The 16,596-nt window shown below is 35.4% G+C and overlaps 1 protein-coding gene across 2 annotated transcripts; it reads left to right on the plus strand.

Annotated features, from left to right (window-relative positions):
- The first annotated feature begins 8,425 nt into the window (after positions 1 to 8,425).
- Positions 8,426 to 11,441, plus strand: LOC105040060 (uncharacterized). Of its 2 annotated transcripts, none has more exons than XM_073250650.1 (3): positions 8,426 to 8,575; positions 9,395 to 9,985; positions 10,179 to 11,441. In XM_073250650.1, the coding sequence occupies exons 2-3, from the start codon at positions 9,408 to 9,410 to the stop codon at positions 11,164 to 11,166; spliced, it is 1,566 nt and encodes a 521-aa protein (XP_073106751.1). In that variant the 5' UTR covers positions 8,426 to 8,575; positions 9,395 to 9,407; the 3' UTR covers positions 11,167 to 11,441. The 2 variants fall into 2 exon arrangements, with proteins under 2 accessions (XP_073106751.1, XP_073106752.1); XM_073250651.1 differs by having other exon boundaries at positions 8,463 to 8,575; positions 9,383 to 9,985.
- The last annotated feature ends 5,155 nt before the right edge of the window (positions 11,442 to 16,596 follow it).

Below are 16,596 nucleotides of genomic sequence, written 5' to 3' on the forward strand. Positions count from 1 at the left end.
TTTAATTTGGAACACCAGCAGCCTGAGTGTTTCAGCGAACAAACATCTTACTTTTGGGAAGTGATTTTGCATCTAAGCGTATTGGTTAAAGCTGGTCGAAGAAGCATGTACTTGGTTCTTTATGCCGCTAAGACATCAAATTAAAATTTCATTCACACGAAATTGATCTACGAATTCTGTTTTTGCTTGTTTAGCAAAATGGTGGAAATACCACGACGCATTTCCTCGATATAATGCAATGGTGACATGGGTTCGAGACCTAAGGACAACATGAAGCCCAATAAGGCCTCCCATTACAACTGCTGGTCCCTGGATTCCAATACAAAATGACAACATCGATCCTACATCAGTTTAGAACATCAGCGCTCTCAAGCCCATTTAAACCACAAATCGAAGCCACCCATCCTACATCGATTATTATCTTTGTTTTTATGTCACTTCTTTTGCGAGTTTTTGTGCTACGGCAGGCGTGATTCAACATATCAATTCATACCTTCTATTATTAAAGGTTTTTGTCATAGCAGGCGGGATACTTATTACTTTTTTGTCTAAACCCAATAGACTGCTTCTTTTTTAATTTTCAGTTCTAGTGGGAACTAGACCAGCATAGCCTTCCCACTATCAAACAATTTTTTATACAACTGGAATGTATTATTTTTATTTCAATAAAGTAGAAAGCTAAAACTAATATCAGAACTTGGTAGGGAGATGGGACCAACAGCTTAGGAGTCCGATGTCAAAACTACGTTTAGAGAAAAAAAAGGACAAAAAAAAGGATGAGTTAGACATCAGGTCCCAACATGTTTGTAATTTCATACTTTATTTTGAGAAAAAAATAAGGAGGGGGAGAACCATCCACAGTTGATTGAGTTAACGAGAAGAAGTTACATGGAGAAAGAGTTGAGATTAAAACATAACGGGAGCCCACATGATAACAAAAACAAAGGCGTAATATTGGAGAAGCAAAGTATTTAATAAGAATTTTTTTTTCTCATGTTGGCTATAGTGAAGAAGGAATCTTTGGCTGGCATGCGTAGGATAGAGATTATAAAGGCGAGACAGGAATACCGCATATCGTGGCCCCTCCGCCCACCAACTGGAGAGTGTCACCTACTATAAAGCATAGAAAATTTTGTTAATAAAGTCATATCTTGTCCTTTTCTGTTAATAAAGTTATAAGAGCTGCATTTTTTTTTTTTTTTGGTGGGGTAGAGTATTTTTGTTTATCATGTTGATAATGATTCATATTGTACCAAACTAAAACTGAAGCGAAGGAAAATAATAGGTGCATTGGAAATAGACAGTGATGCCTACCTCATTGTTGCCGCCCTCACATGGAAGGACAAAGGTAGGGTCCAACTGAAAAAAAAAAAAAAATAGGGCCATCATGATGGTGGTAATGTGGCATAATCGTATCGGCAGGGTTTTGTTGGATGGAAAATCAGGGTTAAAGCAAGCCATCATAAGCTAACGGGGATGTCATCGTCAGCCTCTCACATATGCAAACTGATGCCAAAGAACAAAGATTCTTTGTAGGAGGAGCATGTGGAGAAGCAACAGATAAGGAAGAAAGAGAGGGGGAGAAAGAAGAGTCATTAGTAAGAAATAGATAGAGATGGAGAAAATCACTATGGTGGTTGAGGGCTTATGACAGACTTTGGGAAAGAGGATGAGATAGAGAAGTGCATGAGGAAAAAAAGAAGAAAGAAGAAGAGATTGCCAACAAAGAATGGATAGAGATGAAAAGAGCCACCATGAAGGAGAGGGCTCATGGATGGGCATGAAGGAGGAGAACAACAAGGAGAAGAAGGGGTTGAAGAGGAAGGAGAGGATGGAGGAGGAAGGAGGAATGTTGGTGACGGAGGAGGAGGGGAGTAATCAAAAAGGAGGGAGGAGATAGGGATTACAAGATAGTTTAGGTATTTTATAAAATGGTAATATCATGTGATGGTTACATGATATCACAATTTTTATTGAAGATAAATGAGAGGACCGCTTTAGAATATCTTTAAAATTTGGAGGTCTAGTTTGATATTTTTTAAAATCAAAAAGGTATAAATAAAGTTGAACTAAAATTGAGAAGATGTTTATGTAATTTATCTAAAAAAAAAGGGTGATGGGGCACATCTAGTTTCATTGAGTTAATGAAAAGATGTTACATGGAGGAAGAGTTCATCAACCAAGAGCAAAATATGTACACAAAAATGAAAAAAAAAGATAAAATATAATGAGAGCCCACTTGATAGCATAAACAAAGATGTGACAATATATAAGTCAAGTTTTTAATAAGATTTTTTTATCAAGCTAATGAAAAAATTATCATAGTAGCTACAACTATCTCAATACACTTAATCATTATTTTATGGACTTAGTCTTGTCGCAATCTAAAATTTTATCCAAAAAGATTAGCTAAGAGATATTATTTGAATTCTTTGGCCCTCTATAAATATTCATAATATTTTCAATGAATAACTAAGGGGAGACTAAATATATATGTGCACAGTCCTCGTATACTCTTCAATTTAAGTATTGATATCTTTGCCAGACTAAGAATCCAAATCTATGTAATTCTATTTATAAATACCATGATTAGTCCGTGATCAGTTCTAATGAACTCATGTTATAGTGTCCCATAATCTATATAGACTATAGATTGGATTGGCTCTGATATTATTTGTCGCAACCTATGATCTCATTTAAAAAAACTAGTTAAAATTTATTATTTAGATTTTTTAGTTCTATATAAATATATAATATATTTTTAATAAATAATCAATGTAAGATTAAATACATTTCTATATGGATACTCACAAATTCATCATATTTATTGTTGGCTAATTCTATCTAATATTTTTTTTATTTTTACAACACCGCACGTGTTTCTCGATGCTACACACACGCTTCTAGAAATCCAAAAGAAATCTCAATAATGGGGGTGTGATTTCTACAAACCTTTAGTATGGCATCTTCGTCTCCTTCCCAGAAGGAACCTCAGGTGTGGTTTTCTACAAACCATTAATGCCACATCTTCGTCTTCTTCTATGCCCACAAAAGAGAGTACTTCTAGCACACGCTAGCTCCTATGTTCACGTTCTCAATGAAATGCCCATCAAATCTTCCTCTATCTGTCGTGACACTTGATGGAAATTGGATCCAAAATTCTTATGCATAAAGATAATCTAATTAAGAACCTATATATATTACAGTATACTCTAATTCATATATGCTATGAGTTGCATTAACTCTGATATTATTTATCATAATATATGATCTCATTCAGAGAAAATAATCGAAGAATACTATTTAAATTGTTTAACTTTATATAAATATATAAGTTATTTTCAGTGAATAACTAATGTAAGATTAGACACATATCTATATGGATACTCACAAATCTATTTTATTTATTTTTGACTAATTCTATCCAATAATTTTTTTATTATTTTTACAGAACTGTACATGTTTCTTAATGCTGCTCACTTGCCTTTGGAAATACAAAAACTACCTCAATAATAGGGATGTGGTTTCTACAAACATTTAGCGCCACATCTTCATCTCCTTCTTTCCAAAAGGAACCTCAATAATGAAGGTATGGTTTCCTACAAACCTTTAATGAGATAGCTTTGTCTTTTTCTTTCCACTAAGGGGGCATTTGGTGATCCAATTGAAATGAGCATGGTAATCTAAGATTACTAGTGATCTAAATCCTGAGATAGTCTGATCCCTAGTGATCTAAGATTACTATATTTGATTGGCCAAAGTGCATTAAATAAAGATCCTTGGATATGTACAAGTAATTTATTTGGTATGCTAAAGAATCTAATATTACTGATCATATAATACCAAAAATGCCCCTAACATATCTCAGATAGAAAGAAAAAAATGACAAAAGAGAGATGGAAAAAAAAAAGAAAGTCTTAGATTACTATTATTGGATTGAGGAATCGAAATCACTGCTTCAAGTCATCCTCTCAATAAAGCTTTGAGAGTTAGGGTTGAGGCAGAAAAAATTTCAAAAATAGTAAATAGATTTTTTTTCTTTTTTATTATTATAGCGAAAAAGAATGGATTTTCTTTTCTTTCGTGGAGATGGCACCCCAACTACCCACCCCAGTGTACATAAAGAATATCACTTACGCACACAAAAAAATATCGTCATAAAAAAAAAATAGATTTTCTCTTCTAAAAAATCTCTCGATTACAAAGATATTTTGATTAATATATTTTAATATAAGATCACTGTGATGGAGTGATGTTAGATATCTATCCTTAAGAGTAGATTTTCTATCACCGTATTTAATGATGATTTAAGGAGTATGGATGATTTAAAATTACTGTCACGTAAGATCATCATGATGCAACCAAATATAGTGATCTCATCACCTCTATCATCATCTTTGATGTTGGGTGGATCACCTCATACCAAATGCCCCCTAAAAAGGATACTACTAGCACACATAAGCTCCAATGTTCACATTCTTGGTGCACTACTTGTCAAGTCATCCTCTATCGATCGTTTTGATGGAGATTGGATTCAAAATTTTAATGCATAAGAGATAATCTAATTAAGAACCCATGCCATAATATCCTTTATTTCATATAGATAATGAACTAGATTGATTCTGATACTATTTATCATAATCTATAATCTCATCTACAAAAATTAGTCAAAAAATATTATTTCAGTTTTTTTATTTTATATAAATATGTAAGATATTTTCAATGAATAACTAATTTAAGATTAGATACATATCTATATGGATCCTCACAAATTCATTAAATTTATTATAGGCTAATTCTATCTAATTTTTTTTATATTTCTATAAAACTATACGTATTTCTCGCTGCTGTGCGCATGTCTCCAGAAATTCAAATACAATCTCAATAATGGGGGTGTGGTTTCTACAAACCTTTGATGTCACATCTCCATCTCCTTCTTCCCAAAGGGAATCTCTATAATGGGGGCGTGGTTTTCTACTAATCTTTAGGTTCTTTTCTTTGATAGAAAAATATTATGAAAAAGTTGGTCAACTATTTCATTAACTAACTTATTCATGTTCTTATACTTTTCTAGGTAAATAAGCTATTTTTCTACATATAGCATTTATCTATACAATGGAAGAAACTTTAACTCACTTAGGAGGTGGTAAGTCATTTTTTCATCAATAAAAAAATAAGCTTCTTATTTTATTCTTAAAATATCTCTAACCATATAATAATATAATAATGATATAATATATACTAGAATATAATATATTATTTGAAGATAATATTATATTATATTTAATACTATTATGTTATATATAATATAATCTAATACATATATATTATATAATAAAATATAAAATAATATTTATTATCATATAATAATATGTTATCATACTAACTTAATACATTATTATTTTATTATAATGATTCTATTATTTTAAGATAATTTTTTATTATATAATATATAATAATATCAGATAATACAATATATATTATATTATATAGTATAGTATAACATATAAAATTGTACTAAAATAAAAAATATGTTTATATTATATAATATATTATGATATATTAAATTATGTATGATAAATATAAATTATAATATATATAATAGCTATATTTATATAATAAAGAGTATTATATGAAATATGAATAGATTTTAATAACTTATTCAGAAAAGTAGTAATGTAAAAAAATATGGATAATAGATTTTGGAGCTATTTTTCAATGTATAAAAGAATATGGATAAATTATTTTTTTCTAAATATTGTCTAAAAAATATTTATCTAAAAAAAAGAGATTTTCAGATAAGTTATTTATCTTGCTACTAGCACATGCAAGCTTCTATGTTCACATTTTTGCTGCAATGCTCATCAAGTCATCCTCTGTATGTCGTGACACTTGATGGAGATTGGATTCGGTGTGAACATTTGCTTCATTTTATTTTTATTTGTTCCATGGTTTTTTTTTTTTTGGGAGAAGTTGCATTACAATGCTCCAGGGATATAGAAAGGTCAAGTTAAAGGTGGCAACAGATCGAGTATGGGTTTGGTCGACTGATATCCATACCCGCCACATTCGAAAAAAATTTATACCCATGCCTGACCCATACCCATCTCGGGTCGGATCGGATAGGGCTCCAAGGACGGATCGAGTCGGATCAAATTGGATATATCTAAAATTTTTATATAGTTTTTTTAAAAAAATTATAGTGAAACAGAGCCTAAAAATTTTGTAACTAAATAAAAATTCCTTTGATCAAAAATTCTCAACCCTACAAAATATTATACTTCTACCAAGATTAAGCTCCCAAAACCTCAAGCAACCCAGCTCACACTGCCACAATTCAAACAAAATCCCGTATACTTGAAGAAAAAAAAATCCAATTAATAGGAATCTCGAAAACCCCTTTAAATAATCTCTCTAAGTGCTCTCCTTTCCCATAGGTCTTTGAAAAAGATAAAGGAAAAGAAAAGGAAGTAAAAAGAAAAAAAAATGACAATCTAGGACTTATCTCTCAATTTTTTTTATTTTTCCTTTATTTTTCTTGATTTTTTTTTTATTTTCTTTGAGTTTTTCCTATATTTCCATCTTTAATGATCCCAATCGGATGGGAGGCTTGGAGTGGCCGAATAGGGATTAAATCCCATCGGGATTCAAGAAACCCCTCCGATCTCTCCATATCCCATAGGTGCTCTCCTTTCCCACAGATCTCCAAAGTTAGACAAAGAAATGAAAAGAAAAAAAGAAGCAAAAAAAAATGATAATCTACGTGGGAAAAGGTCTTACCTCTCCATTTTTTCTACTTTTTCTTAGTTTTCCTTGACATTTCCTTTGTTTTTTCTCAGTTTTTTTTCTATTTTTTTCATCTTCAGAAGTCTCAATCGGATGGGAGGCTTGGAGTAGCCGAATCGGGAAGCTTAGAGGGAGTATTTTCATCCAATTTTTCTCTATTTTTTCCACCTCCAATAGTCCTAATCAGGTGGGAGGCTTGAAGTAGTCACATGGAAGCTTAAGGGTGGTAGAGCGGCCGAATACAGAAGAAAGCTTAGATGGCTAGGGTTTTGGGTTGCATATACATCCATACACACATCATACATACATACGTACATATATACATATATACATACATACATATATATTAGGTTAGGTTCGGGGTGGGACATACTATTATTCGTACCTGATCTATACTCACTTCGAATATTTTTTCTAAAATCTATATCCATTCCGTTTTTTAATTGGATCAGGTAAAATCTATCCCAATCAAATTGGGTTGGATCGGATACTCAATGGGTCGGAGCAAATTGCGACCCCTAGATCAAGTGTTTCTAGCTTAGTCTGCTTTGGAATCAGCATCTAGTTGGTTCCATTGGTTTCTTCGGATCCTTTTCTGATCAAAGGTATCATAGCTCAGCTCGTACAATATTTAGCCTAACTAATTATAACATCATTACACACATCCCACACCCATATAATATGTTTACAAAGATTACAAAAATTTATGATTTTAAATAAAACCAGCTTCTTCTCGGCAGACGCCTAGTTCATGTGGATTTGGATATCAATTGATTGTAGTCTATCTGGGTCACCTCGTGTTGTTATGTATCATTGGTACCACCAATAATTATCTTCTTATTTTCAAAAAATCTAATATAAGTACAGAAATAATGCTGGTGTTTCTGCTGGAGTACAACGTAATAATTTTGATGAATGGAGGTGTCAAGATTCTTGATGCCTTAGCTTGCACAAAGCAAAGAAATCAAGCTTATCCTAATAATAACAACATCAGTAACCCTACTACTTCAATCAAGAAAAATAGACAACAATAACAATAATATGTAAAACAAACCATAAAAATAGACAATATTTTGGAATTTTTTGAAAGACTAGTCCGATTATTGCTTGGACCAGATCCAACGGACCACGCCAAATCCCATGGTGGATTACACGCCACATTATCCCTTGTATTTCACTAATTCCTGATTGCACGATTTTCCCCTCCACCGAATCCCCCACTTTCGTCTCTCTGATCTTCTCTCTGCGCTGTCTTCCCTGACCTTCCAACCTCTCTCTCTCTGCCCAACAGCCCATCCACCAACCCGTTCAGATAGACGACAAGAGCAATATGAGAATCGACAAACTGCAATCCTATTCCAGGGACCCAATTTGTAGACCTCTTTTGGGACATTTTTGGTACCTTCGGCCTCGTGATACTTCACTTTCGTGGTTCAATGAACGAAGAATTCAAAATTAGAATTCAATTTTTTATTTCTTCCACTCTCCAAATCAAATCTCTCATTTATTTCACACATTTCTCACTTTGTCTCTTCCGTTTCCACTTTCTCATTCTCTCTCCCTCTCCACATGTTTCTGCATGCATGTTGATATCCTGGTCCTCGATAACTTTGTCTTGCGACATCCATGTGGCTTGTGGCTAAGGCTTAACCACTATATATACCCCCCCTCGTCCCTCAGGTTTCCTCATCGTGTCAAGACAAGTCTCAATCTTTCCGATTCCATCCCACAGGCGATCTCTTTTCATCGGTCATCACAGTTTAGTTTGTTGGATTTTATTCCGATTAAGGTGATGCAGTTTTATATTTCTGTATACTGTAACAAAAATAATTTTAGGCAACAGGCGAGAAATATTGCTTGAAGGTCCAAAATTATTGTCTAATAGTTTTGATAATGATTTTTTAGCTATTGCTTACGCAATCATTGCCTAAAGTCAAAAATAATAGTGTTGTCTCATGTTGATGTTAGTTTTAAGCTCCTGTGTTGACTTTGGGTTGAAGTTTTATCGTGTGGATAATTAATTGGATATGCATGCAAGATCATAGCATGGTTTTCGCATGATGTTTGACCAAACACTAGGTAGGTACAATATCTAATAAATGGTGATATGCAGTTCTGGTGAACAAGAGTCTCTGTTCTTGTGGTAGAGAAAAAGGGGGGGGGGGGGGGTTGGAGCCTGCTAACGTTTCTGAGATTCTGGTATTAATTAGTTTATGTTCTGAATTATTAATAGGGGCTTTCTGGGAACATGCGCTCAGCCTGTGTTAAGGTTTTCGTTGTGCTGGCTAGTAATTTCTGATGATCTCTTAATCTCTAGATGGATTTGCCATTATGTTTGTTTTTGCTTTCGTGTTATCCTAGTAATTTGAATGATTAATTCCTAGAAAAAAATATGCAGTGCAGGTACCTATATAGCTATTTGTGTCTTAATTAAACTGATCACCTTGTATGAGTTTTGCCATGCATGATCCGTATAATAACACTCGGGTTTTTTTGAGGATCGATGTTTGTTGCCATGCATGCATGAATAATGAGCGCAATTTCATTGATTCAACTGAAAAGGATTGATGTCGGCAATGATATATATCACGTTTAGATCAATTTACAGGTGAGAGAAGAAAATGTCGATCACGCCAAATTCACTATGGAGAGGATGTGCAGCAAACTTCCCTCAACCTGTCAATGAAACCGACGAGCGTGCAGCTCAATTTTTGGTAGAAACTGTTTACTACTTCAATTGCCGTCTTGCAACTCCCCCTCTGCCTGACATCGAGTACAGAAGCAGCAGCAGAGAAGAAGACATCGTCCGCCATGTCTTTCGCTGGGATCTTACCCCCTATCAGGAGGTCTTTCAGAATGGATTCCAAGCAAGGCGTCAAGAAGACACTCCGGACGAGGTCTATTACAATCTGGATCATTACATCCATCATGGCGGTAGGCCTCTTGATTCCAGGCGGCCCGCCACCCATGCCTTCGTTAGCACCACGCTTAGCAGCACTTGGCATCCTAGCCTCCAGCCCGGGGATCCACCGAGAGAAGTATATCGATATGAGATATATGCTCCCGGTGGCATTTGGGTTGCGGAGACTCTTGGTGATCGTTATGGATTCCGTTCCCAAGAGGAGGTCACCTTTGTTGCTGGCATCGCCCCCCAATACATTCGGTCTGCCCAACTCTTCAGGCTTACACGTGACGGGAGGTGACCCCACACATCAGATCGAACTTCAATATTTCTTCGTGTATCCAATCTAATTTAATTGACTACAGGATTTTTTTTTTGTTTGTTTAGATAAGTTTAATATATATATATATATATATATATATATATATATATATTGCAAAGTGAAAATTGAGACCTTGCGTTACGACACTGGCTTGTGCGATGCATGCAGGTTTACAAGAGCGGCGAGAGTAGATAACAGAATTAGAGTAAATGGGTACTTCAATCCGCAATCGCATCCATCAAGGTTGCTCAACATTCGGAGGCCAATATTTGATTACCAGGGTGAAAATGGTACGAGGGCGAATCTAATCATCAGCATTTACCGACCTCAGGCTCCGCGAGAGAAACGAGAGGTGTCCATCGACTCTGATGGCCCCACCGATTGGTATGCTGGCGACGTGGCTGACTTTGAGAGCTACATAAATGCTGCATTCCGTTCGTCTCATAAAAATGAAGCCTATCTATTCATGAAGAACGAGTATGTGCTGGTGAACTATGCTCCGGGCACGACAGACGACAGGGTGGTGAATGGACCGCTTCTTATCTGCGACGGGTATCCATCCCTCACAGACACAGCCTTTGGAGAACATGGAATAGACTGTGCCTTTGGGTCTCATTATGGGGATGAAGCGTTCATCTTCTCTGCGAATCTCTGTGCGCACATAAACTACGCACCGGGCACCACAGATGACAAGATAATCAAAGGCCCGATGACCATCGCCGCGATGTTCCCCTTCTTCAAAAGGACGGTGTTCGAAAGCGGCGTAGACGCCGCGTTTGAGTCAACGACAAGTTATGAAGCTTACCTCTTCAAAGGCAACCAGTATGCTCTCATAAACTATGGTTCTGATTCCCACCTCATCGCCATCCGTCTCATCACTCAAGGCTTTCCTAGTTTGAAAAACACCATCTTTGAGAGTGGAATCGATGCAGCGTTTGCTTCGCACAGGTATAATGAGGCGTACCTATTCAAAGGAGATTCCTACGCCCTCATCAACTTTGCTCCCGCCACCACAGATGACTACATCATTGGTGGCGTGAAGAAAATCCTTCCCAATTGGCCCTCTTTACGTAGCATCTTGCCTCGCAAAAATCGTGGTCTTGATGTTCATCATCACACTAAACCTGATCCCGACCGTGACCACGATGAACTTTAAAGAGTGAGCCTTACATGCCCAAGTATATATGCATGGTACGCTTCGAATAAGAGTTTGGCTCGGTTTGGTATTTTCTCTAGTTTGTCTTTGGTTGGAATAATTAAGGGTGTAGTGGGGATTGGGTTATCTTATATTCTCCTCCTCGATCCACCTTATCCTCTAGTTAGCAGCTTACGCTAGAGGTGCTTCGGATTATTTTATCTTTGGAGGAATGTTGTGTTCACTGTTGCCTTAATAATATTGCCCGTATATTATCATAATAAATAATTGTGGTATGCCTGTGGTCTATAGGGAATTTCATTTGATGCTTACGTCAATATTGTGCAGATAAGGAAGCGTCTCACATTTTCTTAGGGACATCATAACATCGTACGTATAGCTGTCTGCCATTTGAATGGCTTAACTGAGTGGCCCTACGTTACTGTCGAAGCCCAAAACGCTAATCTAATGGTGGGCCCAATAATGCAGAGCGGGGCAGCGCATGAAAAAAAAAAAAAAAAAAAAAAATTTCACCGTATATAGTGCGCACGTTCGCGCACCACATGTGGTGCACAAAGAATTTCTCATTCATGTAGATGTAGAAAGTGCCCCGAAAAGATTGAGCCTCCTCACCGGTTAACAGACGAGCCCAATGGATCCTCCCCGTCGAATAGCACCTGGCCCGCTGCATTGGTACTCCCTGTGGCACGCACCACTCCTGCAAAAAATGTACATTACATTGTTGTTAGTCAAGTTGCAATTCAATGACCGGCCAAGGCCATACACTCCAATTGCCAATAGATCAAGATCGCATTACTAGGTCGGACCATTTTCATTTCGGTTTTTCTCTCTCAATGGAAAGTAAGCACATTTTGAAAATTTACATGAAGCACAAATTAATAATTTTCAAGAAACCAAAAAGTCTTAATTGATGACTATGAGGCCTCAAATCTATTGCTATTTTTTGATTACTGATATCTAGAAAAAAAAGCCACAAGTAATGGCTAATTAGTGAGTCAGTAATTCAAAGAATGTTGATAATAGTGAAACGAATCTTTCCTTCCACCCAAATGATCCAGGTTCAATTCCCCGGTTAACGCCAGAGTAAAATGACCCGAAAAGAACTCTTTTGGTGGTGTGTGTGTGTGTGTGTATAGCGTACCCACTAACTCATTTTACTTTGTCCGAACCCATTTAATTTTGTGGTTCGTATTTTGTAAATAGACCCTTTTCATAGGCTTGGACTAAAAATGCATTGCCTGAAAAACAAAATAAATAAATCACAAATTTTTAAATAAATACTATATCCAATATCTCACAATCACCCTGATAAAAATATGAATATATAGTTTTTTAAAAAAATATAAAATGTATCCCCTTCACTCGATTTTTTTTTTTTTTTCGCGGCGGAGGGGGGGCGGGGGGGGTGGGGTGAAGGCCATCTTAACAAGCTGGCCCAATATGCCTTTCTTTGATATTGCTCGTCATAAAGACCGGCAAGTCCATTCCACATGATCGGCAAGTCCCATACAATGGTCTGTCGTCGCATGCACCAGCTGTTCCACCCTTCTGGTATGACCAACTTGATCCAATTAGATTCTTGTTAAAGAAAACCAATCTAAATATGTGATGATACATCATTCAAAAATTAAACACGCAATCTATAACTATTAATGGATCAAAAGCTATGACCATTTAGATTAATCCCAACTCACATGCGCTAAATTGTTGGACATTAGAGACTATGATAACATGCATGATCATATCCAACTAGAAACCAGAATAAACCGTCTAACTAAATGCTTCGTATCTACCAATGCGTGCTAGATTTATTTTCTCTGATTTTTTTGCTCGATGTTTGAATGAATTTTATCATTTATTTTAAATCTTATTCATGGAACATGGGCAAATGATTTAATATATTATGGACCCTTTATATTTTCCTTTTTAATTCCTATTTCTAGGGCTAAAATCGAATCGGATACGGATTGAAAACCATCATATCCATATTTATTTTATGTAACGAATATAAATATAGATACGAATATTATTCGGATATAAAAATTGATATTCGTATTTATTTTAAATAGATACAGATACAATTTGGATATTAAAAATATAAAATAATTACAGATATTATTTAGATAATTAAAAATTATGACTATAGAATCAAAGATATTATTAAATAAATGATAAATCAAGCAAATAACATATTTATAGGATTATATATTTTCTTAAAAATTAATAAGTACTATATAAAATTATATAGTATTACATATATAAATTCGGATATTCGGATAATTATCTATTCATATCTATATTTATTTTTATTTGAGGAATATGGATATGGACGTGGATATTAGTTGAATTTTCGAATTAATATCCACATTCGGATTGATTCAAATACAAAAATGAATCCAGACAGATAATAACCATACAATTTTTATCTCTATATATTTCTGAAAATATAAAAGCAGCACCAATGGCGGTCGCATATAAACTGTGTCCTTTTAGAAGTTGATATTTTCCAAAATAACAACTCTTAAAAATTTCTGCTTCCAAAACCATTGCATTCTTCTTCTTGTTTGCATAGATACTAGCCCCCTCAATGCTAATGTCATTGCCATCGCCACCATCAATTAATTCCAGCACCGCCACCAATTAATTCTGTCGCCCTTAGCATTGAATGTGTTTTCCAAATCTCTGATTTTAAAGATAGTGAATGTCAAAGATAGATAAATGGATAGATAGCAATGAATGTTATCTTGGTGGAGCTTTATCTGCAATCTTCTGTAGAATTTCTTGGCATCCATGGCTGCTTCAGCCAAAGATCTACTCTTCACCATGCCAAAGATCTTAGTGTTGAAGTTTTGCAATGTCAAATGTATACGTTTGAACGGGACCCCATTTATTAGATAAAAACATTTTTTTAGCTAGGTGGTTGGATGATCATCATATATACTAGATATTATCCCTTTTTTCCCTTGACTTTGCTTGAATAATAAATACAATATGTCACATGGGTCATCTGTTGGCTACAAATATATAATGGCGAGTTGATCTATACTGAATACTGAAATTACATGCAGAAGAACTCCTTATAGTGACTTCTAAATGATAACTCTATCTCTGTGCTAGAACATGATAAAATCTATGCACCATTTCCTTATCTTTTTTACATGTACTTTGTCACTTCAGCGGGCATGGGTCTTCTACCTACCTGCATGGCTTTGTAGTTTGATGAGGCCTATTTGCTAATTTTAGGTGTGAACCTAGGTTTCATTGCGACTTCCCTCGTAATGTCGCTCTTCACCGGCAGATGGAAGAAGATACTGATGCTCCAAGTTGAAAGGTAACTAATTCTTAATCAAAACCTCATGCGTAAATAGGACAATAGTTGCTTACAGCAAAGCCTCATAGAATACCGTATGTTATTTATAATAACACCAGCCGCCCGAGTGTTTCAGCGAGCAAGCACCTTACTTCTTAGGAAGTGATTTTGCATCTGAGCCTACTGGTTAAAATTCGTCGAAGAAACATGTACTTGGTTCTTTATGCCGTTAAGTCATCAAATTAAAATTTCCCTGCAATTGAAAATTCACAGAAAATTGATTTACGAGTTCTGTTTTTCCTTGTTTAGCAAAATGCTGGAAATACCACGACGCATTTCCCCGATACAATGAAATGGTGACATGGGTGCGAGACCTAAGAACAACATGAAGCCCAAGAAGGCCTGCCATAACAACTGCTCGATTGGTTCCGAGAGTTCCAATACAAAATAACAACATCCATCCCACATCGGTTCAGAATATCGGCACTCTCAAGCCCATTTAAACCACACATCGAAGCCACCCATCCTACATCTGTTATTATCTTTGTTGTTATGTCTCTTCTTTTGCAAGCTTTTGTGCTATGGCAGGCGTGATTCAACATATATATATCAGTTCATACCTTCTATTACCAAAGGTTTTTGCCATAGCAGGCGGGACACTTATTAGTTCTTTGTCTATAAACCTAATAGATGGCTTCTTTTTTAATTTTCTGTTCTAGTGGGAACTAGACCAGCACAGCGTTCCCACTATCAAACAATTTTTTATACAACTGGAATGTATTATTTTTATTTCAATAAAGTAGAAAGCTAAAACTAATATGAGAACTTGGTAGGGAGATGAAACCAACAGCTAGCTTAGGAGTCCGATGTCAAAACTACGGTTAGAAAAAAATAAAAAGAAAAAGAAAAAAAAAGGATGAGTTAGACATCGGGTCCGAACATGTTTATAATTTCATATTTTATTTTGTGAAAAAAATAAGGAGGGAAGAACCATCCGCACTTGATTGAATTGACGAGAAAAAATTACATTGTGAAAGAGTTGCATCAAGGAAGATTAAAACATAACGGGAGACCACATGATCACAAAAATAAAGGCGTAATATCATAAAAGTATTTAATAAAATTTTTCTCTTTCATGTTGCCTACAATGGAGAAGGAATCTTTGGCTAACATGCGTAAGATGGAGATTATAGAGGCGAGATAGGAATACGGCGTATCGTGGCCCTCTTTCCACCAACTGGAGAGATCACCTACCATATTGGGGCCTCCCCATCCACCAATTGGAGAGCTCACCCACCATATAGCATAAAAAATTAGGCATGGATCCTTTGTTATACATGCAATACATCATAAGTATACCATCTATCACATGATGAATGATGCACGCAGCTGTATATGACACACATCGTACAATCTATTGGATCATGGGTGTACTACTGTGCATCGCACCATGCAGTGCACAACAGAAGATTTATGTGTTAGAAAATTTTATTAATTTTTTTAAAAAATTATTAATAAAATCATTTCTTGCAGATGATCCGTGAGCAACAAAATTTTATTAATTTTTTAAAACAAATTATATATTAATAAAATCATATGTTGTCCTTTTCTGTTAATAAAGTTATAAGAGCAGCATCGATTAGCAAGTGGGTGGCATTTTCTTTTCTTTATTTTTGTTTTCTTGGTGGGGTAGAGTATTCTTATTTATCCTATTGATGATGATTCATATTGTACCAAACTAAAACTAAAGCGAAGTAATAGGTGCGTTGGAAATAGACGGTGATGCCTGTCTCATAGTTGACGTCCTCACATGGAAGGACAAAGGTTGGGTCCAACTAAAAAAAAAATAGGGCCAACATGATGGTGGTAATGTGGTATATATAATTGGATCGGCAGGGTTTAGTTGGATGGAAAATCAGGGTTAAAGCAAGCCATCATAATCTAACGGGATGTCATCATTAGCCTTTCACATAGATGCCAACGTGCAAAAATTCTTTGTAGGGCAAGGCTACGTTTATTCAATTGGTTTTGGCCTCCATACCTACGTATGTGATGGCCTCCCTAATTGTTCCTACTTCTGTTTTGGACTCTATTGAAAGGGAATTTGGATGTTTCCATGG

Source organism: Elaeis guineensis, chromosome 1, assembly GCF_000442705.2.
Source record: "Elaeis guineensis isolate ETL-2024a chromosome 1, EG11, whole genome shotgun sequence".
NCBI classification, from domain to species: Eukaryota; Viridiplantae; Streptophyta; class Magnoliopsida; order Arecales; family Arecaceae; genus Elaeis; species Elaeis guineensis.

What these genes read in the sequence shown, in the direction of transcription:
- LOC105040060 (XM_073250650.1), top strand. Translation starts at nt 9,408, where the DNA reads ATGTCGATCACGCCAAATTCACTATGGAGAGGATGTGCAGCAAACTTC. An exon ending in AGGCTTACACGTGACGGGAG is followed by an intron (nt 9,986 to 10,178) that starts GTGACCCCACAC and finishes CGATGCATGCAG; the next exon opens with GTTTACAAGAGCGGCGAGAG.